Here is a 24,799-nt window from a genome sequence, read left to right on the forward strand (position 1 = left end):
TTCATGTGTTCGTATTCAAACTCCAGTTCTGACAGCATCGTGGGCAAAAACAAAACAACACTCATGTGCTGCTGTACTGAGGGAAACATACATATGGCTCACGTGTTTGAACGCAGAGGTGAATGAGCCGCACTTTTGTGACATTTGAATTCTCTGCTGTAATGCGATCTCATGCAAACATATTTTCCATTTGTGCTGGTAGATTACAGCAAAACAATCCACATGCACCTAAACCTCTGCTCTGGTCGCGTCACAGGAAAACGTCTCAGGTTATGACTATGACCATGGTTCCCTGAGAGAGGGAACGAGACACTGCGTCCCGAAGGGGGCGCTATGGGAACGCCCTCAGCGTGAATGCGTCTGATGCACGTGTGTCAACTAGTCCAATGGCGAGAGTGAACGTCACTGGTGGGTGACGTCACGACCAGGAAAGGATAAATACACATCCGGAAAGACCGGCTTCAGCTTAAATTGCCGAAGCATAATCGATCACCGGGATGCAGGGAGTATGGCAACGTGACGCAGTGTCTCGTTCCCTCTCTCAGGGAACCATGGTTATAGTCATAACCTGAGATGTTCCCTTTCGAGGGAACTCGCACTGCGTCCTGAAGGGGGCGCTATGGGAACGATATCCCAAAACGCCATAATTCCAAAATGCCTGTCCGTGTGAAACTGTGGCACACTAAGACGAGAGCACTGATGAGCCTGGAGCAGCGTCCAGGTCGAGATATATCATCTCACAACGTGAGTGGCGAGGATCAGCCCACCACATCACAGACTTCCTTGAGGAAAACCCCCAACAACAAGGCCGTGGAAGCCACCATACTCCTTGAAGAGTGAGCTCTGACAGACAGTGGATACTGCTGACCAGAGACCTCATACGCAAGTGATAGTCTCAACTATCCACTTGCTAACCATGGACGCAGAGAGACCCCTTATTGCGCGGTCCAAAACAAACAGTTGATCTGAAGTTCTCCACAGGGCAGTTCTGTGGACATTAGGTGTCCAGTGCTCACACTGGACACACAAGATTCAACTTTTCCTGGTCTGGATCTGAGAACAGAGGACAGAAAGCTTGCAGCACTATAGGCCATGGAATATTGGTCAGAACCTTAGGTATATAACCTGGTAGGGTAAAGGAACACTTTGACCATCCCTGGTGCACACTCAAGGCATGTAGGGGATACAGATAGGGCCTAAAGGTCTCCTACTCTTTTTAGGGGAGAAATGGCAAGGAGGAAAACAGTTTTCAACGTCAGAAATTTTTCTGAGACAGAATCAAGTGGCTCAAATGGAGCTGCAGATAAGCCTTCCAACACAAAGGCCAACTCCCAAGCAGGAACCCTAGTGCATGCTGCAGGCCTCAGCCTCAGAGTGCCACAAAGGAAACGATACCTCAAAGGGTTATACCCCACAATTATACCATCCACAGGGACATGGAATGCAGAAATATGAGGATAGTTCCCTTGTGGCTGGAGTTCTGGAGTAAAGTATGGTTTCCACAACCTCGGTTGAGAGACCAGATACTATGAGTTGGGCCCCCTCGGGCCAAACCCACAGGTTCAATACTTCTGGGCGGGGTGAAAAATCAAGCCCTTCACCTGAGATAGAAGGTCTCTCCTGATCAGAATCTCAGAGGGAGAGCCGTCGAAGAGAGACACAAGTTCCAAGAACCATATCAGACTTGGCCAGTAAGGTGCTACTAACAGTAGACTTATCCCTTCCCGGCGAATTTTGTCCAGAACTCCTGGGAGCAGAACAATTGGGGGAAAAACCCCGGCCATGTCTGTACCATGGCATCCAGTCCAAGAGGAACTGGATGCGTAAGGGATAACCACAGTGGACAGTCGTATCCTGAAACGCGAAAGATCCACTTCCACGTGGCTATAAATCTCCCATATGAGCTTCACCACTTTGGGGTGAAGTCTCCATTCCCCTGGCCTCAGCCCCTGTCTCGAAAGGACGTCTGCTCCTATATTCAAGGTCCCTGGAATAAGATTGTTCTCGCGGAGAGCATCTTTCCCAGGGACCACAGGAGGATCTGGTGTGCCAGATAGTGGGCACGAGCGCAGACCCCCCTGTTGATTTATACAAGAAACCATCAATGCATTGTCTGTCCAGACAGCTTGATGACCTCTTAGGTCTGGGAGGAAGAACTTCAACGCATTGAAGACTGCCATCATCTCCAGGCAATTATGTGCCACGAAAGATGACTCCTCCACAGCCCTTGAGCTGAGCGGCCTTCCATTACCACTCCCCAGCCTGTGAGAGAAACATCTATCATGAGAGTGACTCAATGATATTAAGCTCCTAACACAGGGCCTTGGGACAGGAACCAACTTTTCTTCCATATAACCAAGGCGCGGAGACACCGCCGTGTGATCTTGATCATACGAAGTGGGTTCCCCCTCAGGGAAAACCCTTGGTCCTGAGCCACTACTGTAAGGGTCTCATGAACAGCAGGCCAAATGGTATCACCATTGGACGCAGCTGCCACCAGACCCAACAGTTTTAGAAAACTGTTTTACAGTGAGTGACTGGCCTAGATATATCTCCTGTGTGACTGAAAAGATTGCAGAAATACGAGTGGGCGACAGAACGGCCCGCAGCGTCACTGAATCCATACCATGCCAAGGAAGGTGGTTCTCTGTAATGGAGAAAGCACACTCTTCCTGGCGTTCAGCCACAACCCCAATTTTTATATGAGCAAGAATGACATCTCGATGTCGAACTGACCATCTGTTCCGACTGCGCTAATATTAGCCAGTCATCTAATCAGTTCAGAATGCGTATGCCCTGCAGCCTGAGCAAGGCCAGAGCTGCATCTACGCATTTCATGAACGTGTGGGGTGATAGAGCTAGACCGAATGGAAGAACCTAATATTGGTATACTTTGCCCCTGAAAACAAACCTGAGGAACTTCCTATGCTGTGGAAGGATAGAGACATGGAAGTATGCATCCTTTAGAACTATCATGACAAACCAGTCCTCGGATCTGGTTTAGCATCAACATTTTGAACCCAAGTCTCCTGACTGAACGATTCAAATGATTAAGATCTAACATAGGACGCAACCCTCCATCCTTCTTTGAAACAAAATAGTAGCGGCCCTAAAAACCCTAACTCTCTGCTGGGAGGAGGAACCCATTTTGTAGCTCCTTTCGCAAAAGAGTTTACTTTCTGTTCCATTACCAGAGCCTGCCCAGTGAGATAAATTTGGCAGAAGCCTCAACTCTGCCAGAAAATCCACAAAAGGGAACCAGCCTCTCAAAGCTGGTCTCTGGTATACCTAGAGCAGCCACTTTGGTGACCTGAAATACACTGGCAGGAAACAAGCCATTTGACTGCTTTTCGACCCTCCTCAGAGGGTGCGAACCTGACGCAGCGTCGTGTGAACGCTGAGTCATAGCTTGCTGGAAACTGCTGCGCCCTGAAGCACCAAGGGTGCCAGGGTTGGTAGAACGGCCCCATACGGACAATGAAGTTGAGCGGGCACCGTATACTGAGGTGTACACCGCTCTATCCCGTATGGGGCTGCCCTTAGATTTCATTCAGAGGGTGCGAGCCTGATGCAACGTCGTGTGAGCGCTGAATCAAAGCTTGCTGGAAACCGCTGCGCCCCAAAGCACCGAGAGTGATAGGGTTAGCAGATCGGTCCCCTGAGGGCAACGAAGTGGCATGGGCACCGTATACTAAGGTGTACACCGCTCCACCCCGCAGGGGGTGTCAGGATCTACATGAAAGGCTGAACTAATACATGAATCTAACTACTTAAAGTCAGATAAATATGTATTTTAATTTCTCAAAATTAAATTACAGCCAACTGTCCATTTAATTCCTGAAAATTAAATGCAGCAAATGATCTATCAGACAAGTTAATACTGTCTGAAAGAAATGCTAAATATAGTATGCATATAGGCCATACACATCAAATTTCATTTAATCTCTCAAAATTAAATGCAGCCACATATCAACCAGACAGGTAAAAACGGTCTGGATGAAAGGCTAAATAAAGAGTTATTAGTGCAGACATATAGCTTTTAAAAACCAGGCAAAATCTACGCATCCCTTCGGCAGACGCGCGATCCGTGCCACTAGAATCTTCATTGCAGTTTTGCAGACCCGTAATCTACGTGTCGCCTCGACAGACGCGAGATCAGAGCCACTAGATTCTTTATTGCAGTTTGCAGACCCGAAAACAACGCGTCGCCTCGGCAAACGCAAGATCCAAGCCATAGATTCTTTATTGCTCAAGACTTTATTCCCTCAAGAAAAAAGCCAAGTGGAGCAGAGCTAAAAAATCCCGATAGTGCATCACATCGGGAAATTTATGAATGAACACTGTCAGAACCCAAATACAAGAGCTGACATGTATGCTCTGCTCTCAAACAAACAACACATGAATCGCGTGTATCCCCACTCGTATAGTAGGGAGGGCAGGGAAGCACACACGACTCAAGTTGCTATTTGCTCGCCAATAAACTCCTGTCTAGAAATATATAATGCTTGAGGACAAACAACAATAAATAGACAGAGACAGTTTCACACAGAGTGCTTTGCTGAGGCACAAAAGCTTTCCGGATGTGTATTTATCCTTTCCTGGTCGTGACGTCACCCACCAGTGACATTCACTCTCGCCATTGGACTAGTTGACACACGTGCATCAGACGCATTCACGCTGAGGGCGTTCCCATAGCGCCCCCTTCGGGACGCAGTGCGAGTTCCCTCGAAAGGGAACGCATTGTATTGTAGCACTGAGGAAACGAACACCAACGATACGTCTCTGAATGACAACAGAGACCGAGGCTAGAGAAGTGATACTTCCTCATGCATAATACGGCAATTATAATCTTATGCATACTACAGCGCTGTGATTGGATTGAATGTGCTTTTTCTCATGAATAAATACAGAAAGTGTTGACGTCAGCATGTTCGACCAGCCCATACTGGAGCCAACCAGCACTCCGGATCTTGCCGGTAGTACACGATGACGTCAGATTTTGTGATGTTGCTCCGACTTTGGTTTTCAAACCGGAAGATAGAAATCGCTCTGAAAAATGCAAAAATAACTAATTTTAACTTGTAAATAAAATTAATGAGTACCTTTAGTGTTTTCAATGATGTGCAGCCTATACATATCTGTTCACAGCTCAAAAAATGTGTTCTGGGGTTTCATGACCCTTTAACATTTCACCATAATATTAGGTTTGTTTGTTTGTTTTACTTAAAAAAATATGAAGCCTTTCTTTCTGAATATACCCATGCACAAGACTTCACAGAACTTGTTCAGTATGTGTGATATCTACATACAGTAACACAGATAATAAAGAAAAAGGCCTTAATATAAAACAAGACTAAACTTTTGCAAAGATTTTCTGTGATTGTTCACCTTTATGGAATCATTTGAATCAAAACCATCAGTCAACTCCTCATGGAGGCTGTTTCCTGTTACACACTCATCTGTGTTTTCAGGTGAATCTGAAAGAGAGAAAACAGCATTAGTTGGTTGAATATAACCACTGAAGATTTTAGGGTTCGACTAAAAACAAAACTTTGACTTAATTTACTCACCCTTGTTTCAAACCTATGATATTTACTTTCATTTGTGGAACACAGAAGGCAGAATTAGTAGGCTATGCACCTGATTATGCACCTTTAATGCCTTGTGTATGTGTACAGAGTGCTACCAATAGTGTCACCTCATTTTTGAGGTGAAGTATGTTCTGTTTGGTTATGACATTCATTGTTTTGGTTTGCCGCCTTAAATATATTTGTTAGACTAATAAAATTGAAAGTAAAATTCTTATGTTTTTGAATAAAAAACAAGGACTAAATCCAAGGACTTTAAAAATACTTTTAGAATTTTTATCTCAGGCTGAATCCTTCAACTGAAGTCTTTTTTTCACTTAGCAGACACTTTTATCTAAAGCAACTTACAAATGAGAAATACAACAAGCAATTTATCTTAAGGAGGTAATAAACAGGAAAAGCGGTAGTGGTCATTTTTTTTTTTTTTTTTTTTTTTTTTTTTTTTATAGACATTCAGAATAGTAGGGGAGACCGGGGGCAATTGTAACATCTCAAATTACACCAATCAGAAACGAGACAGAACCATGAAATTCATTTTGCATGTGCTCTGTGGAAATCTCTCTCTGAATGCCAAAGGACAAGCTTCTAAATCATACTTGGTAAAGTTCTTCTACAAAAAAAAATATTTTTGAAGTATAAAAGTAATTTTTTTATTCTATGAATTTAAATCTGTCTTGTTTTGTTGACCATTCTGTTGTCTAGCATTTGATATCATTGTAAAAACATCAGTTTCGATGTTTATAGCTAGCAGGGTAGCTTGTCACAGGGTGGTACAGTTGAGGCCAATTGTAACACTCCATTACAGTTGCCCCTGACACCACCAAAATAGTGTCCAGCTTAGTAAGGACATCAAAATAGATTATTTCTTTCCAATAATTTAAGAAAAATAAATTTTTTGCCTCTAAATCTGGGGATCCATTTTACTGAGTAGGCCTTGTACACTCTCTGTTCACAGCATGCCGAGGTTCAGACCAAGGAAAACAGCAAGGGGAGTTAATTAATTGTTCTGGATAATATGGATGTAGTGGATATTAAATAGTTTTAACTATATCCATATTCTCTGGAGTTTATTGTGGTCATTGGTATTTATATGAAGGTATTACACGTGTTGTTACAATTGCCCCCGCATGTGGGGTTACAAGTTACTGACATAACTTACTGTATCCAAATGACATAAAAATTGTATCCAAATATTTCAAAAGCTAGAACAAAGGATTAAGATTAAAATAATCTTTTATATTTTCTTAGAAGAAAAGCACATTTTTATTTTTTTAATTAGTGCTTCCTGAGTAAAGAAAAGATAGAAAAACAGGCTGTTGCTCATTTTGAAGTTGTAAGTGGATAAACACCTTTACTCAATGAATATAAATGTAAACAAGCAGCAATTATGAGGGCCGAGCAAAAAAAGCATGATAAGCCATGCCAACATGGCTGGAAGCGTCAGACCAGCTGCAACAAGAAGCAAGAAAAGTTTAAGATGATTTCATTTTAAGATGACTTTAGGCAAATTGGCTGAAAAATCATAAATTTAGTCATTAGAAATATGATTGAAAGGTTTATAACAATTGACCAATAGGTGGCGCTATGACCAAATTTATGTGGTAGGGTCAGAGTGAGGTGGCAATGACAATGAAAGTTTGGTGTCAATATAACAAAGCATTGCAGAGATACAGCAATAAAAGTTTAGTTCACCCAAAAATGAAAATTCTGTAATTTATTACTCACCCTCATGTCGTTCCACACCCGTAAGACCTTCGTTAATCTTCGGAACACTTATTAAGATATTTTTGATGAAATCCGATATCTCAGTGAGGCAAGTTGCCAGCAAGTCCACTGCGACGAGAATACTTTTTGTACGCCAAACAACAACAACAACAACAAGTTTATTCAACAATATCTAGTGATGGCCGATTTCAAAACACTGCTTCATGAAGCTTCGAAGCATTACGAATCTTTTGTTTTGAATCAGTGGTTCGGAACGCTAAAGTCACGTGATTTCAGGAAAACGAGGCTTCTTTAAAGGGGTGGTTCATTGCGATTTTACTTTTTTTTACTTTAGTTAGTGTGTAATGTTGCTGCTTGAGCATAAACAGTATCTGCAAAGTTACAGTGCTGAAAGTTCAATGCAAACGGAGATATTGTCTTTTAAAGTTATGTCAGTTTAAAGGGGTCATGAACTGCGTTGTTTTATTGTTTTATAATGATTCCTGGGGTGCACTTACAATGTTAGTATGCTTTTTACATCCAAAATTGTCATAATTTATAAATAAAAGGCATTTTTCCTACCCTGATTTTAGCCCTCTGGTTTGAACACTCTGTTTTAAGGGGCGTGTCTGCTGTGAGACTTCAGTGAAAACGCCCACTGCTGTGATTGGCTGACATCTTTGCATATGAAATAGCCAAGTATTACTCTCTCTTTTACAGCTCTCAAGGTTAACTAATTGTGAAAAGTGTTGCATTACATTTAGATCTATGGCATTATATTTAGATGGTGGCATGAAAGGTTGCAGAGATGAACACTGTAGCCGATCACATATGTTGAGCGCATGAAAGCAGTGATCTTGTCATTGCAATTCAATTTCTGTACACTAACAATTGCTCCCACTTTAAAAGCAGAAACTGCTGTTTATGGGCCCCTAACTGTAAGTATGTTTTATTGTTTGTACATGTATTTTAAATGTATAGTTCTGTTGCTATTTTTTGGTTGCATCAAGGACGTAAACAAAGACCAACACGTTTTTGCTTCGGTAGCCAGTTAGCTAAATTCTATTGCATACTTCTCCAACAAACTTCTATGTTCATAGACAAACAGTTTTTCATGCTATACATCAAACACTACCTTTACAAAAATGCTACTACTCAGTCATGTATTCAGCTACAGTAAAGCTTTAATCAGGATAAAACCGTATATTAAAAGCTAACAAACAGCAGTAACATTTACAAGTGACAGCATCTAAACACTTTGACACAAGTACAAACGGAAATAAACCGTGCTTGCAGAGGTTCTGCTTGACCCTTTTCATCATTACTGCTATCTGGGTCTGATTCGGGCTCAATTTGATAATATAGACGCCATTATTTATATTTCCACTGAAGCACATATATCAACTAATGGTAAGGGGCGTGGCGTTTCCGGACAACGAATCACAATACACTGGGCCAGCTACCCAATCTGCGTATTTTGGAGGAAGTGGTATCATAGAAGCAGGAAGTCAATCCGGCCGTTCAAATGACAATGGAAACAGCGGTGTAGAATAAAGGTGAAATATAGAACAAATACAGTGTTTTTTTTTAAAAAACGAATCATTAAGACATGTTAAACTGCACCCCAAAAACACAATCAAGCATAGAAAAAAAAAAAAACAGTGAATCACCCCTTTAAGTCATAAGTTTTTCAAAACTTCAATGGTTCTTTGGTGACTTTGGCAGTTTGATACGTGTTCCGAACCACTGATTCGAAACAAAAGATTTGCAAAGTTTTGAAATCGGCCATTACTAGACATTGTTGAATAAAATCGTTATTTTTATTTTTGGTGCACAAAAAGTATTCTCATTGCTATATAATATTAAGGTTGAACCAATGTACTAACATGAACTGTTTTTAATATGTTTTTAGTAGCTTTCTCTGCATTGGAAAAGGAAATTAAGTTGCTGGCAATGAAGGCCTCACTGAGCCATCGGATTTTATCAAAAATATCTTTAATTTGTGTTCCAAAGATGAACGAAGGTCTTACGGGTGTGGAACGACATGAGGGTGAATAATTAATGACATAATTTTATTTTTTTTGCATTATGCCTCAAATTTGTTGCTGTGGTATATGAAAACAGACTAACGAATCGACTTGAATTCCATAACTTTTTGTCAGCACAGTCTGAAGATTATATGATTTGATTTTGGTGAAAATCAGACACGTGGTCTAGGAGGAGTTTGAAAAAGTAGGTTTTTCGGAAATTTAAAATGGCGGACAGGAAGTTTGGCTGACTATGGTAAAAATTGGACTATGCCAAAGACATATTGAGTTTCGTAATAATATGCTGATACAGTAATTCATTTTGTGACAAAATTCAAAATGGCTGACGCCTTAAATAGCCGATATGGGAAAAATGGATATCAGTCAACTCGACATGTTGCCCTGAATCTAACAAGGCCACTTTTTTATTTTTGGACAAATTGTTCAGGAGTTACAGGCACAAATAGCCATTTTCATATCTCCGGACCAGTAGGTGATGCTGCACAGAAACGCAGCATGTCACCTCAGGCCATGCTTGTGATGACAGGTACCAAGTTTGGTCTGAATATGAAAAAGCCTTACGTCTACAGCCTTACGTATATTTTCGCAAGCGCTACGTAAAATTTGTTTGTGTATTTTTCAAAAACAGTTTGACAAATCAACTTGAATTCCATAACTTTTTGTCAGCATAGTCTGAAAGTGATCTGGTTCGATTTTTGTGAAAATCTGAGAAACAGCCTAGGAGGAGTTTTAAAAAGTATGTTTTTCGGAAAAATCAAAAAAAGAGATGACTCCCGTGAAAATAAATCAACCACATCCGAAGTTAGAAATTTTTTTTTTTTTTTTTTGTATCTCCAAACCAGTAGGTGGCACTGCGCCAAAACACTGCATGTTGCCTCAGGTCATGCTTGTGATGACAGTGTTGGAGAGATATAGTCTCAAGTCTGATTTGGCAAGCTTTTCATCTAATTCATTTGTGCAGTTTTTGAGAACAGATGGTTCTATCAAAAAGCTTATGATAACTTTTTGCTAGCATGGTCTGAAGATGATCTGGTTCAATTTTCATGAAAATCAGAGCAACAGCATAGGAGGAGTTCAAAAAGTAGTTTTTTTTTTTGGAAAATTCAAAATGGCAGGAAAATTTTCATGACGGAAAATGACGCCATAGGGTGCAATCGAATCATCTTGAGACAAGGAATCAGAGGAATAAAAAATTCTAGCCCTTACGGTTCAAAAGTTATTAACATAAATGTGAGTGCAACTTCGACAGCTGGTGTCGCTAGAGGGATTGAGTTAGAGACTCCAAATTTTCTATGGTGACAGGTCAGACTGTCCTCTATCAGTGTGCCAAATTTCACAACTTTTTAACATACTTTTAACAACTTTTTCTATGGGCTACCTTAGACTTCCAGAGCGGAAACGGAATAATAAGAAGAAAAAGAATGCCAACGATTGCAATACGTGCCTATGCACTTTCGGTGCTTGGCCCCTAATATGAAGAATTCTAATGATTACAATAGATGCCTACTCACCTTTGGTGCTTGTCCCCTAAATAAGAAAAATTCTAACGATTACAATAGGTGCCTACTCGCCTTCGGTGCCTGGCCCATAATAAGAAGAATCCTAATGATTACAATAGGTGCCTACTCACCTCTGGTGCTTGGCCCCTAATAAAAGTATTACATTTAGGTGATCCCACTGTGATGGTTTTCAAGTGCCTCTCCCATATGCTATATAAGAACCAATGATTATTAAGATTCTCCAATGGTCAGAGAAGATAAGGGATCACTGCCACTGCGCTCTTGCCCAAGTGGGAAGTCGTGATATTGGCAAAGGAAGGAAGGATGAGATCAGACCAAATTAATTACAGCAACCAAATCACCCCAATGGACTGAGTGAAAACTGAATCAGGAAAGGATCTTGAGCCAGGACTAAAACATTCGCCCTGAAGTGCTTTTGCACATTATTAGAGCCCTAAAACAAACAAGGCTATGACATATTCTGTCCCAATTTAATTTGCTCAAATAGATTGCTTAAAAAGAAAAAAAAAAAACTAAAAGAAACAGAGATATAATAATATCAACAATAATTTTTTTTTTTTTTTTTTTTTTAACCTGGTAAAAAATGTCTTTGGAGATTCTTTGGAGAGTCTTCTATTTGTGGCAGTTCTGGCTGTGGAGATGTGTTTTTCTTTAGATGTTTCTCTATCTGTGGAAATGCTGAAGTGAGTTTACAAACTGCATATGAAAACATAAATATTAATTAAATTACAATTTCTCATTTCACAAAAAAGATAATTTGGTCTTGATCTTTAAAAAAAATGAATTTATTGAAACTATGGTGCAAAAAAAGGTTCATTTAGGTTCTTCTGCAACTTTCTGATGAAAGATAGATGAATACATCATGGGGCTAAAAAAAAAAAGGACATCTTTATGCTGATGCCTTAACTTTATTACCTCATTATTTTGTTTGGTGTCACTTTACAGTTTGCAAAATGCATATAAATGTGATTAATTCAATAGAGATGTTCAAGCAAGCTAAATTGCCACTACTGTATGTAATCCATCTGAACCTGAGTTTATTGAAGGATGGACATGTTCAAAACTATACGTGATTCAATATTTCGATATTAGTCAATAATAGTATTGTAATTCACATGTAAAAAGTGTCAACGTCATGTATTTGATATGCTCGTACAGTATTTGTCTTAATTAAATCTGTTCATCATGCCTCTTGAGGAATATATGATCATTTCAAATGTATAATTTTTACAATATTTTTATTACAATATAATATTTTTATTTTTAACTTTTTGAAGTTGGAAAATGTTCTTTGAAACTTGGATAGACAATAATGAGTGAACAATAACGAGTATACCACATCCAATTTCAACTAAGCCTATTAAATACCTGTTAAAACTGTGTTTGGCTTACCATTGGCCACTAAAACTGCTTGTTTTTGCGAGAGTTAAACACCCTATAATGTGTTGGAGCGCTAAACTAGAGCTATAAGTTTTAGAAATGATCATGTTTAGGTTAAAATATAAATGTAAGAAAAAAAATAATAAGAATTTAAAGAATTAGAATGAATCTATGTCATCTTTTTTGGCGTTTTGATGCAAGTAATTCTATTGATGCCACAGGAAAAGGCACTGGAGGGCGCTTTTAGTGTCTGTGTATGATGCAAAAACACTAGAAATTAAATTTAACATTTTTACATATTAAAAAACAAGTTATATATAATTTCTATTATTTTTAATAAAATAATAATCTTGCATAAGGAAAATTAGCTTGTATCTGCTAATTCTATTCATCAGTATTAAAATAAAAAAGGAAGAAACCACATTTTCATATTTCATTTCTGGTTTAAAAGAATTAAATCATTTTAAAGAGGATTTGTAAATGTCATAATTAATAATAGTGAAAGCAGTTATTTTGGTAAAATCTGCACTCTTACCGTCACTGGTGTTTGTGTCTCTGATTGTCCTTCCTGTTGTGATCCATTAATTCCTGATCCTTCCACAAGTCCTTCCACTTTTCCTGCTGCACATGTTCTTGATGATGACAAGAAAATGTGCAAGAAAATAGTTTCTCCCTGGTTGTTGTTAGTAGGATTAAGCCACGTAAAGCGGTAATGTCCAGGCGAAGCTGCCGTAACGGATTGCTTTTAAAGAGAATTGAGAAACATTTTATGTTAAACCTCTACTTAGGCAAAGAGCATTGGAATTTTGTCTTAATGAAATTTACATATTATTGTGGTATAATTTTGTCATGTTGGGGTATTTTCAATTTGTACAGCAGGACGCAGCAAGTCTATAAAGCAAATCCTAATCCTAAACCACTTCTCGATATAGAACAATATAAAACACCAAACAGTCACAGTAAAAAAAAAAAAAAGTCACAGTAAAATTTAGATGTCATTTTGGCCTTTATTCATATAAAACAGTGTGAAAAGCAAAGGGACGGGATCGAGATCAGACAAGCAGGAACCCGATAATGTGTTGGAGCGCTAAACAAGAGCTATAAGTTATATACTGACGCCAGAGGAAATGGCACTGGAGGGCTTTTAGCGTCTGTGCATGACGCAAAAATAAAAAAAGGAAGAAATTGCATTTTCCATATTTCATTTCTGGTTTAAAAGAATTAAATCATTTTAAAGATGATTTGTTAGGCCTAAATGTCATAATTAATAAGAGAAAGCAGTTATTTTGGTAAAAAACTGCTCTTTTACCATCACTGGTGCTTGTGTCTCTGATTGTCCTTCCTGTTGTGCTCCATTAATTTCTGATAGTGCCACAAGTCTTTCCACTGTTCCTGCTGCTGCTGCTCCTGATGCTGTCACTTCTACAACTACACCTGATGCTGTTGATCCTTCTGCTCCTACACCTGATGCTTCTGCTCCTGCCACTACATCTGATGCTGCTGCCGCTCCTGCTGCTATAGCTAATGCTGCTGACTGTGACATTTTCAACACAGCTGCTATTACTGTTGCTGTGAGCGAAGCTAGTTTTCTTACTTTTGTACCCCATTGTATTGTTGATATTTCTCTTTCTACTAGAGCTATTACCCCCTTTACTGTATCTATTAGCAGTTGCATATGTAGTCCTGATACTGCTATTATTGCCGCTCCTGCCATTGTTCCAATTACTGCTGATCCTCTTTGTGATTGTGCTCCTGATAATACTTGCAATATATCTGCTGCTACTGTTCCTGCTATGCCTCCAGCAACTGCTGCTGCTCCCACTATTGATGCTTCTTCTCTCACCCCTGCTTCCCTTAGTGATCTTAAAATGCATAGTCCTGCTTCTGTTGCTGCCCCTGCTACTGGTCCTACAACTCTGTTAAAAACTGCTGGTCCTGCCATATCTATTATCATTTCAGCTGCTGCAACTGTCAGTGCCATTATTACTGTTAATGTTAATGGTGATTGTTTCCATGCTTTTGCTAGCAGTGGTGATTGTTGACTTTCCATGCCTTCTCCTGCTGCTGCATTTGCAGATGCTGCTTTGGCGGCTTCTGCACCTGCAACATATAAAGGAATCATTGAAATAAAATAAATAAAAAAAAATATTAAAATATGCTCACTCTTGTGTATAAGTGTTATGGGACATAGAGAGATATCATGAACAGGATGTTTTATTGACAGGACTGAGCGTAATGGCAGAAAACAAGTGAGCAGACAGTCCAATGATACTTTCAATTAATGGAAAATGGATAAAACCAGAAATGTCTTTCTTACAGATGTGGGGAATCATGGATGGCTGAAGCACACACCTCGCTGGATGGTAGGTATAGGGGACCTCACACATGATGGACTCACTCATGATTTATAAAGGCCTTTTAAAGCGAAGCAATGCATTTTTAAAAATATAATATAATATATCCAGACCGCCTTCCAAAACACTTGCAGTTCACAAAGCTTACGCTGTGTCCTACGTCTTCCCTATTCAATATGGAAAAAGTATACCTGACGCGACACCAGTTTACACTTTCTTCGTAACTTGAATACAGAATAATCGGATGTGTCAGGTTATTTATTAATATTTCTCTGATTATATTCATCCTACACCTAGGATGGCTTGAGGGTGAGTAAAGCTTGGGCTTTCACTTCCACTTTCTGAATAATTGTTTCACAAGTCATTTTCTGGTAAATGTTGTAAGAGGGTGGGATTTCTAATCACATGGGTGTGTTAAAACAAGTCAGATGCCACACTTTTAGGATTTCTTCAGGTTAATGTAAACAAAATTCATTCAAAACGTACTTACTGAAACTCTATCAAATATAGTGTTATTAAATTAGAACAAACACAAACGAACAAATAGAGAACAAATATTCACAATAAAAAGACCAAATACACTTTATTTGTGAGTGATTTTATTGCAATTTATTTGCTGGTGAGTATGTGGATCCTTATGTAAATGAAATATATTTGGAAGAATGTTTGTAACCAAGCAGATCTTGCCCCCATTTACAACCATAGTATTTTTTTTCCTACTATGGTAGTCAACGGGGGCCGAGATCTGCTTGGTTACTGACATTCTTCCAAATATCTTCCTTTTTGTACAGCAGAACAAAAAAATTCATACAGGTTTAAAACAAGTTGAGGGGAAGTAAATGATGACTTTTTTTTTTTGAACTGTCCCTTTAACTTGTTTTAACATCATGCATGTCCTGCTCTTTATTCCTCATTCATGCATGTTTATTAATTAAAATGTCAATAACTTTAGAACTGTACTACGCGAATATATTTACATTCCGTGATATAAAAAATGATAACAATTTCTCTATCACTTATCGCCACATAGCCCAGCCCCATAGCTTGACAGTATTAAAACATAGTAACAAAACACAGTAACAGAATATGTAATCACAAATAGCATGTCATTTTAATGCACTATATGTTGATGTAACAGTAGAAAAAATACGATAAAAGGTGTTTACCTTCTGCCATTTGCAATTTGTCTGTTAGCCATTGGTAAATGTCTGTGTTCATATTTGCATTTTTTTCATTCTCAATCGACATCCCACAACCCAAATTCGCTCAAAATAATAATTTGTCAGTCAGATATAAAATAACCCATGTAAAAATCCATTTAAAAGCCATTACTAGCGCACTGAATGAAGCAGTACTGCAGATTATAAACTGAGCAGTGACACACACTCCAAATATTTCAAACTTGATCGGTAGAAGGTGCGTACAGTTGTCATTGGCCAGATTCCTGAATGACGTTCAGATGTACCAATTACACTCAAAGCAACACAAAGAGACAGCATATAGTGTTGCAACTATAGAAAAAAAGGTTAGGTGCTTCCCCAACTAACAGGGAACGTTCGTTCTGGCAAGGTTCTCTCAAAATTATGAACAAACGTTCTTCCAGTAACATTAATAGAGAGTTTGTTCAACATCTATTCTTCAATAATAATCTCAAAAGAATAACACAAAAAAACGATTTATACATTGTTTGTAGAAAGTTTTTTACAGGTCCTCATAATGTTAGGAGGAAACATTTATAGAACAACATTCAATTGTCCTTCAAATATTAAAGAGCTAATTCATGTTATGATTAGACATGAAAGTTTTAATTCCAACCTGGTAATAAAGACTGAATATCTGAACAGAAAATTCTCTCACAGATTTTTAATTAATTTCTAAAATCCAATCTGGCCTTTTGTAATTTTAACGTCTTTATTGGGTCCAGTCAAAAACAGTAAAGAAAGTTCTATGCAATATTAAAACAGAATGATTTACACTTCTGAAATACTCATCATAAAAGATCAGTTGATCAACATGAGATGAAGTGATGGATAAAAAAAAAAAAAAAAAACTGTTCTGGTGCTTTAGTTCTGTGTGAAAACGCTTAACCCACTTGCTTTTGATACACATGACAATAAAATACAACAAAATAACACAAACGCAGAAAAGGTCTAAGGCATAATATGTAATACAATTAATATATATATATATATATACACACACACACACACACACACACAGTAACACATTTAGACCCTGTCTACACCAGACATGAGCATTGCTTAAATGCAAATAGATAATAAATGATGCTGTCTACAAGTGCTGAGTCACAGACAGTAAAGGCACATCACACCAAGAACGATAATTATATTAGCGTCCACACAAGTTAACTATAACTTTGTTTATTATAAGCACGCTCTGCAGTTTTATCATCTGCCGATGTAAATGCTCATGTCCATAGTCGTGTGGATTCTGATTGGCTCTCAATGTTTTATCGTTTATCAACTGGAAAAAAAAAAAGGTCCTTGGTGGGAGCCGGTGGGCCTTAAACAGACCTCGTTCTATTTCTGACATACTACAACAAGTGTACCGCACATGTCCTGAAAAGTGAAGCCAAAGCATTTTGATCGCCTCCTGGTGGCTGGCTGCAGTATAGGCCATAAACTCCTCCCTCCCCATATAATCCACCTCATTATCACTACTGTGCAGACTAGGGCTCCAAATGACCTAATCAGCAATGATTGAAACAAGGATATTTGGCTTCATTTTTCTACAGTGGAAGGAAGTGGAAACACGTGGTCCATCTTTTTTTTACAGTCTATGTTCTACACACGACAGTGCTGTTTCCAACAAAAGGACAGAGTGTTAGATTAATAGAGTAACAATATATATATATATATATATATATATATATATAAAATATATTTATTTTGAAATGAAAAGTTAAAGGTAGACTTAGATCTAGACCTGCCCAAAGCTGAATACCTTATTCGGAAAGGAAATGACACATTCTATGGAGCCCCTAAAAGGAAATGGTGTTGGAAAAAATATGAGATGGGAGGAAAACATATATTTCAGTGCTTTTTTACATTTATTTGTGATCCTGGACCACAAGTCGCATGGGTATTTTGTAGCAATAGCCAATATGGGTCAAAATTATCGATTTTTCTTTTACTGCCAAAAATCATTAGGATATTATGTAAAGATCATGTTCAATGAAGATATTTTGTAAATTTCCTGTGGTAAATATATATATAAAAATATTTTTGTGAGTGGATATGTGTTGCTAAGGACTTCATTTGGACAACTTTAATTTTCTCAATATTCTAATTTTTTTGCACTCTCAGATTCCAGATTTTCAAATATTTGTATCTCGAACAAATATTGTCCTATCCAAACAAACCATACATCAATGGAAAGCTTATTTGTTCAGCTTTGTCCATGCTTTGTCCATGCTTATAAATCTCAATTTCAAAAAAAGTGACTCTTATGCGGGGTATTGAATGCACACTCGCTTTTTACTTTTGCTTTCAAATTCACAATCTATTTGTGTATAGGGAGTAGCGGACTGTCCACACATTTAAAAAGGTACAATATTTGTCAGTGACGCTCAGGATCTGCAGCAGGATCTGCAGCAAGCCTAACCATGTCCCTTTAAGGGCTTCATATTCCTTTTCAGTGCCTTTCCGAATTCGGAATTAGGCTTCAGGTACATCCCTAGTTAGACCCATGAGGTAAAATGAAGCTCTCATAATTGAAACAGAAGGCTGGTGTTATTATTTAACTTAATTATTGTAATTCGTCAAGCTATTACTTAAATGTTCTATGAATTAGAAGCACATATAAACATGTTCATTATTCATCATAACCTGTATGGCATTTATTGCTATTATTACATCCCTTCATTTAAGGATATAGGCAAGTAGGCTACATCATTTATACTTCAGATTTAGTCCTATTGATACTAAATTGTCAAAGTGCTCTTTTTTTTTTTTTTTTTTTGACCAATTAAATCTATAAATGGCAACTATTAGTACCTGAGATATAAGAGCTGTCTATGTGTTCACTTCATTTTCAATGCTCCTTCCTGCTTTAATTTCAGTTGGGACAAAAATAAACTAAATATTTGGCCATATTTTGTCTGAAATCATTAAGTTTCATTAATCATTGAACTGTTGTATAAAATCAATATAAGAGTGTGAGTGTTGCTGTAGTGCCGGATATCAGTCACGTGATCAGCTGCGGCCCAATCACAGTCTTACTGATATTCAGATCAACAGCACTCTTACACAGGTAAAAACAGATCCAGACCTGGATGTAATGTTTACTGACTATTGGACGGTAAGATTCTCAGAGGGTAACGACTATAGAAGAATGGAAAGAGTGTGTCAGTGAAAGTGGTTGTGAATGTGTGTAGATGTGTGTTAGTTACAGGATCAGAGAATGACACCGTTCCTCTGTCATAGTCCAGATCAACTCTCACACACTGAAGCTTCTGTTTAACTGTAAAACAAAATGGTTTAGTCAGTCCATACTGCACACTCCAGACATTAGTGTTAAAGAAATCCCATCCCTTCCTTTGGTTTGATACTGTAGTTACTCCAAATCTCCAAGCTAAATTCTTTTTAACCTCCACATCCCAGCAGTGTGTTCCTGAGTTAAAACCCTCTGAACCCAGAACACAGTAATAATCGTCAAATCTCTCTGGATTATCAGGAAGCGGATGTTTGTTCTCTCTCCATCTCACACTGGTCAGATCATCAGACAGGACGAGATGTGGATTCGCAGTGTTTAGATCCAGAATCACAGGAGCTGATGAGACACAATCAACAGCTGCTTTTATTCTGTACAGATTATTATGAATTATGAACACTTGTCCAAATCATCAAACACATTGAAATTTTAGATATGCATCCTATGTCAACAAAAACAGATATCGACAAAAACAACAATAAAAATGCTAGGTAATTTTTTTAACCCAAACACTGGGTTCAGCTCAGTGGCATCCCCAGGTGAAAAAAAATGTACACTTCCATAATGTACTTAAAGTGCTCTATTTTTGCGCACTAATTCTGTACTTAATATACTTAAAAATCCTCTTTAGTACTTCTTAAGATAATCTTAAGAGCATCTAAGTGTACTCAACTGTGCTATTTTGAGACACCATGAATAATAACTAAAATGTGCTTTTAACATACTATCTCTGTACGAAAAAAAAATAATTTGGTTACCACTTGTAGTACACAAACTCACTAGTGTATGAAAGATGGGTTAAAGTGTACTACAAGTGTACTACACTGTGACACTGTGATTCTCAGTGAGAAAGCTCCCGTCCCGCTTGGCTCTTTTCATAAGTGATGAGATTCAAGTCATCAAATTCAAATTTTCTGAAGGAAGATGCCCAGGCATGCTTGAAGCATAGTAGCGCGACAGAGCATCTGGTTCCATTCTCAGGGAGGGAACTCAATGCTACGTCAGTTGCTGACACTATGGGAAAGCCAGTACAAACTATGCCATGCTGACCAGTGCCTGCCTGTCTGCCGAGAAAGACACTAAACACAACCCTGTTGAGCCTAGGCATTGAAAGGGCTCAACAGGCCCCGACCTGGAGCAACCTAATGCATCAGCAACTAAGCGGCGACATCCCATTGACATTTATGTTGCTGCTCCTAGTAAGCTCAGTGCTACAGGTGTTAAGAAAGATCCCCAAGCTCCATGTTCGACTGTTTCTGAAACAGTGACTTCTGCATTAGGCCAGTCCAATCCACAGCTACAGGTCACCCCAGAGCCCCTAAGAGCAGGGTTAATAGGGGAAAGCATAGCTATAGCCTCAGCTAAGTCCATAGCACCACATCCATCAGCCAAACCAGGTGAAACATGAAATACAGAGTTGCTCACAGCAACTCTGCATATAAATCCAGACCTGAGTACAAGCCTAAGAGAGCATCTTACCAGATGGAGCATACAAGGGAAAAATTCCCAACTTCCAGACTAATGATTTGGGGAGGTAACAAGTAATGGGTCACTGACCATGATACAAACCATTCCAACTGACAAAGCCCTGCTCCAACCTTTGAGCAGCCTGCCAGGATGGGAGCCAATCTATTCACAATGAACATAATCCTAATTTCACTACTCAAATTGGAAAGTATGAGAGAGTGGGAAGTCACACACTCTATCCCAACCACTTAGCTCTACACATGCCAGCCTCTGCCAGGGAGCTCTGCTCTCCTTCAACACCCAGTTGATGAACTGGGGAGGGTGACAGCCTAGGGAGGATAGTCTCAACTAAGTAGAATGGGAAGAAATTGGGCCACCAGTGAGCACAATCATATTTCAACTCCTAGTGAAGAAAACTAGAGAGGGCAACAATTTTTTCTACCCAGCTTAACCCCGCAGCCACCTTCGGGAGCACGGCCCCAGTTGAAAGACTGGGGAAGGCAACAAATGAAAAATTGGCTTTTGCTGCACCGAGCTTTCATCTGTCATCTCTACTGCCCATTCTCAGAGGAGCATAATTAAGATTAATTCCCCAAGTATTGGGGAGGGCAACGAGTGAGAGATTGGAAATAATCCACATACCAGCTCACCGGTCTAGCTCTACTCAAGAAGATAGCTGCCAGGGAGGAACACCCCAATTAAAGCCCCTGCTAATGGACTATGTCAGGTTCCACCATACAGATCTAAAAAGGAGCATGGCCTTGCTTTAACATCCAGTCTGGAGTAGGTGACAGAGAAGGGAGTGGGTCGCTTCACAACCACCTCAACCTCCATCTGTGCTCTACTTTTTTTCTTTTTAAAAAATGTATAATTTGCGCATAAGCATAAACATAAGCATAAGCCCTGGCTTAACCCCTAGTCCTTGGAATAGGAGGAGGGTCACAAGTGACAATTATCTATTCACCTGTCAGCTCCACCTCACTGGATACCCATTGGAGAGTACAGCCCTGCTTAAATCCCTTTTTTCATTTTTTTTGTTTTTTGTTTTGATACAATGGAGAGAACGACAGACTCATCAAGCCTAAATAAAGCAGTCTAACTCTGCTTTGATACCCGGTGAAGGACTAACAGAGTGGGAGAATGGGCCAAGCTGCAGTCCAGGCCACATCAATTCACCTACTCTGACTGAAGCAACCAGGAAGGGAAACAGAGGGGTGAGAGCACGAGTTTAGCTTAATTGCCTGTTATACCCTTCCTTCTCACCAAAATCACGATCCTCAGGTCTGATTCCAACTTCCTCCTAGGGTGGCACCTTTTCCCCTTACTCCTCAGAGGAGGCGCTTGAGCGACCACACTCACCTTCTGTTTCTCTCTCCAGGAGCCTGGACCTATGCACAGTTAAGCCACCGCCTCGGGAGATAAACCCTCACCCTGGTCCAGGTCTTTGAGTAGGTTGTTACTTTGCTACTTTTAAGTAATTTCTTGACAATTAAAAGTGTTATATAGCCCACTGAATCATTCTCAGACTTAATGCTGACAACAATGGAACCACTTGGGAGAGAACTGTCAGGAGACTTATTTCTTAGCACAAAAGAGGACAGTGGTACAAGAGGATTACCAAATCATTGTTTTAACACAGAAATTCAAAAACAATGGACTTGTGACAAGGCCACTGAGATAATCAGGCCTTCATTTTAAGCTTTCATTTAGTGATGAGGGATTTTTTTGCTAGACAAAGAGGAGGAGAAATACCAAGCGAGTGTCTCAGAGCCAGCAAAAGCTATGAAAAGAGTGACTGTTTATCTCACAGAGTAAGATGCAGCCTGCAGAAATGACATGCATGGTTGTTGTCCTCACTGGAACTACCTACTGTAGCCAAAGCACAATAAAGTCAGTTAGCCATTTCCAAAGCCCATATTTACAAAAAATAGATTATAGGAATCAATACTTTGGTCTCATGAGACCAAATCAATCATTTTGGATCTAACAGCATCCAAAATGTTATGGTGTTGCTAGAGGAGGAGTACAGAGAGAATTGCCTGGTTCCCACAGTAAAGTTCAGTGGTAGTACAGCTCTTATATAGGGATGTATGAGTGCTAAAGGTGTGAGGGAGTTATCCTTTATTTTTTCAACATGACAATGAGGATATGCATTCTCCCAAGGTGAAAAACCTTCTGTGGACAAGTATTGCACTTAGTTTTAACACTCTTGAGCACCTGTGGGGGATTCTGTAGAGACGAGTTGAACAACATTTCCCATTAAAGATCAGGGCATTTAAGGAGCTCATCATCCAGGAGTTAAACAAGACAGATGTGACAATTTGTCATGAACTTGTACACTTGTACAAACTTTTTGCTTACGTGTACCCATACTGTCAGCAACTGATGCAGCATGGACTTCCTTTGCCAGGGAACTTAGCAGTGGTCATTTTTAACCTACCATTTCAATCAAACTGAACAGTGGAGATATTCTGTATTTCTGTAACTGTAATCATGTTCTTCTCTTGTTCTTCTCTTCTCTCGCTAAAATCTGTAAATATTCCCCCATGTGTGATTTCCAGTGTGTTTAACAGCACAGATCTTCGGCAGACTCACTGTTTTGGATGATGTCCTGCATCTTCTTCCAGACTCTGAACTGCAGATTGCCCAAGTAATGTGGCACATGAATCAAAGCTCCAGAAGCCATCTGTGGGTCCGGCTGTGAGATCTGGACTCTGGAAGAACATTCAGGAGTCAGAACTGCAGTGGCTTTGGATCAGAAGCAGAGAGACCAGAGACACCAGCAGATCACTCACCTTTCGATTGAGACTGAAAACTTCTGCAGAACAAACACACCATTTATCATCAAGAACTCAATCAATCATCAATCAATCAATCAATGATGTGAAATCAGACCTTCAGAAAGCAGACATGATTGTCTTTCATCATCTCCTCCATGTCTCTGATTGTGTGTGAAAGAGCTGAGATGTGTCTGTTCATCTCCTCCAGCTTCTCCTTCATCATCTGCTTCTTCTGCTCCTCTTCCTCCCTCAGTGCAGTGATTGTAGCTTCTTCTTCATCTCTGAGAAATTGATGAAGCTTCTCAAAGTGCTGTTTAATCTGGCACTCTGTGTGCTCAGCTTGAGACTGAAATCAAATCACATTCACTTCAATCATCTCAAAGATACAACTGATTCTGGAGCAGCATAAAGAGTGAGTAAATGTGGGTTAGTTTACTTCAACCTTAACTTTTTTAAGTACTAATACTGTAGTAGTAGATGTTCTGTCTCTGTTGGGTAAAAATACACATGAATCGCATCCGCCTCTCTTCATAAAACAACACATTTTTAAATGGCTTTTAAAGAAGATACATTCTTATGTGATATTATTTGAAAGCAGAGCAAATGAACTGAGCAGCTAACAAATGTTAGTTCTAAAAACATTTTCCAAATGTTCAGTTTTGGTTATGGGAACATTAAATGTCCAGTTTTCTTAATGTTAGTGCATTCTAGGAATGTTGATTTGTAACATTCCAAGAACATAAAAATGTCCAGTTTCCTTAATGTTAATAATTTTTAGTATGATGTTCCTGAAACATTCAAACACCTGCTGTTAACAAGCACTGAAGGAAAGAGAAAAAACAAGAACAGAAACTACATCTCATTTCCAGCCACAGCCTTAGACATTAAATCTCTCAAGATCTCAGCAGAGGATGATTTAACAACTCCAAAAAACACCATTACCAGCTTTAATTATTACAAACCAGTTTGGTTCTTTCATACATGTGCAAAAGTTCTTATTGAGATAAACAGGGATTTAGATGTGGATGTTTGGATGAAAATAAGTTTTGTTTTAAGTTTCATCACCATTATAGTGATCAGTGTTTGCTTTAGTAGGGCTCTTGACTGTTCTGTTTCAGCATTTGCAAATGTTTTTAGAAACATTTTGCATTGCTCAAAAAAGAGATTGATGATAAACCACAGCAACATGCATGTAGCAGTAAAATGACTGACTGTGGTTTAGACATCTGTGTCCCTTGTAGTTTCATGATTGCCTAATAGTTAGGAAGTTGTAGAATTAATTAATAAAAAAGTTATAAATTCAGTTGTTGTGATACAAAAATCACTTGTAATACTGAATAAAACTGTGTGCAAAAATGCTACAATCTCTGTTATGCAAAACTTAAGATGCACTTAAGACATCAACACTCATCATGCAAACAATTGTGACAATCAAAAAATATTCAACTGTAATTAGAATCCAGCTGCATAATTTATCCATGCCACAGTGCATGCTAGGAGCCACTT

The 24,799-nt window shown here is 38.9% G+C and overlaps 2 protein-coding genes across 2 annotated transcripts in view; both read right to left on the reverse strand.

Moving 5' to 3' along the window:
* The window catches only part of LOC127509341 (nuclear factor 7, brain-like), a 101,915-nt gene that overhangs the window by 63,521 nt on the left and 13,595 nt on the right, over positions 1-24,799 (reverse strand). The window lies entirely within an intron of this gene.
* LOC127509345 (uncharacterized) lies at positions 4,757-23,329 on the reverse strand. Its single transcript, XM_051887983.1, has 7 exons — positions 23,309-23,329; positions 23,109-23,227; positions 15,761-19,385; positions 13,550-14,340; positions 12,776-12,982; positions 5,389-5,477; positions 4,757-5,049 (listed from the first exon to the last, which is right to left on the reverse strand). The coding sequence occupies exons 3-6, from the start codon at positions 15,840-15,842 to the stop codon at positions 5,448-5,450; spliced, it is 1,110 nt and encodes a 369-aa protein (XP_051743943.1). The 5' UTR covers positions 15,843-19,385; positions 23,109-23,227; positions 23,309-23,329; the 3' UTR covers positions 4,757-5,049; positions 5,389-5,447.

This window comes from Ctenopharyngodon idella, chromosome 3, assembly GCF_019924925.1.
Source record: "Ctenopharyngodon idella isolate HZGC_01 chromosome 3, HZGC01, whole genome shotgun sequence".
In the NCBI taxonomy this organism is placed as follows: Eukaryota; Metazoa; Chordata; class Actinopteri; order Cypriniformes; family Xenocyprididae; genus Ctenopharyngodon; species Ctenopharyngodon idella.

Coding starts and splice junctions, on each gene's coding strand:
- LOC127509345 (XM_051887983.1), bottom strand. CDS start 15,842: ATGTCGATTGAGAATGAAAAAAATGCAAATATGAACACAGACATTTAC. Junction 12,983..13,549: donor AGACACAAGCACCAGTGATG/GTAAAAGAGCAG, acceptor TCTCTTTAAAAG/CAATCCGTTACGGCAGCTTC. Junction 5,478..12,775: donor AGACACAAACACCAGTGACG/GTAAGAGTGCAG, acceptor TCTCTCTTTCAG/ATTCACCTGAAAACACAGAT.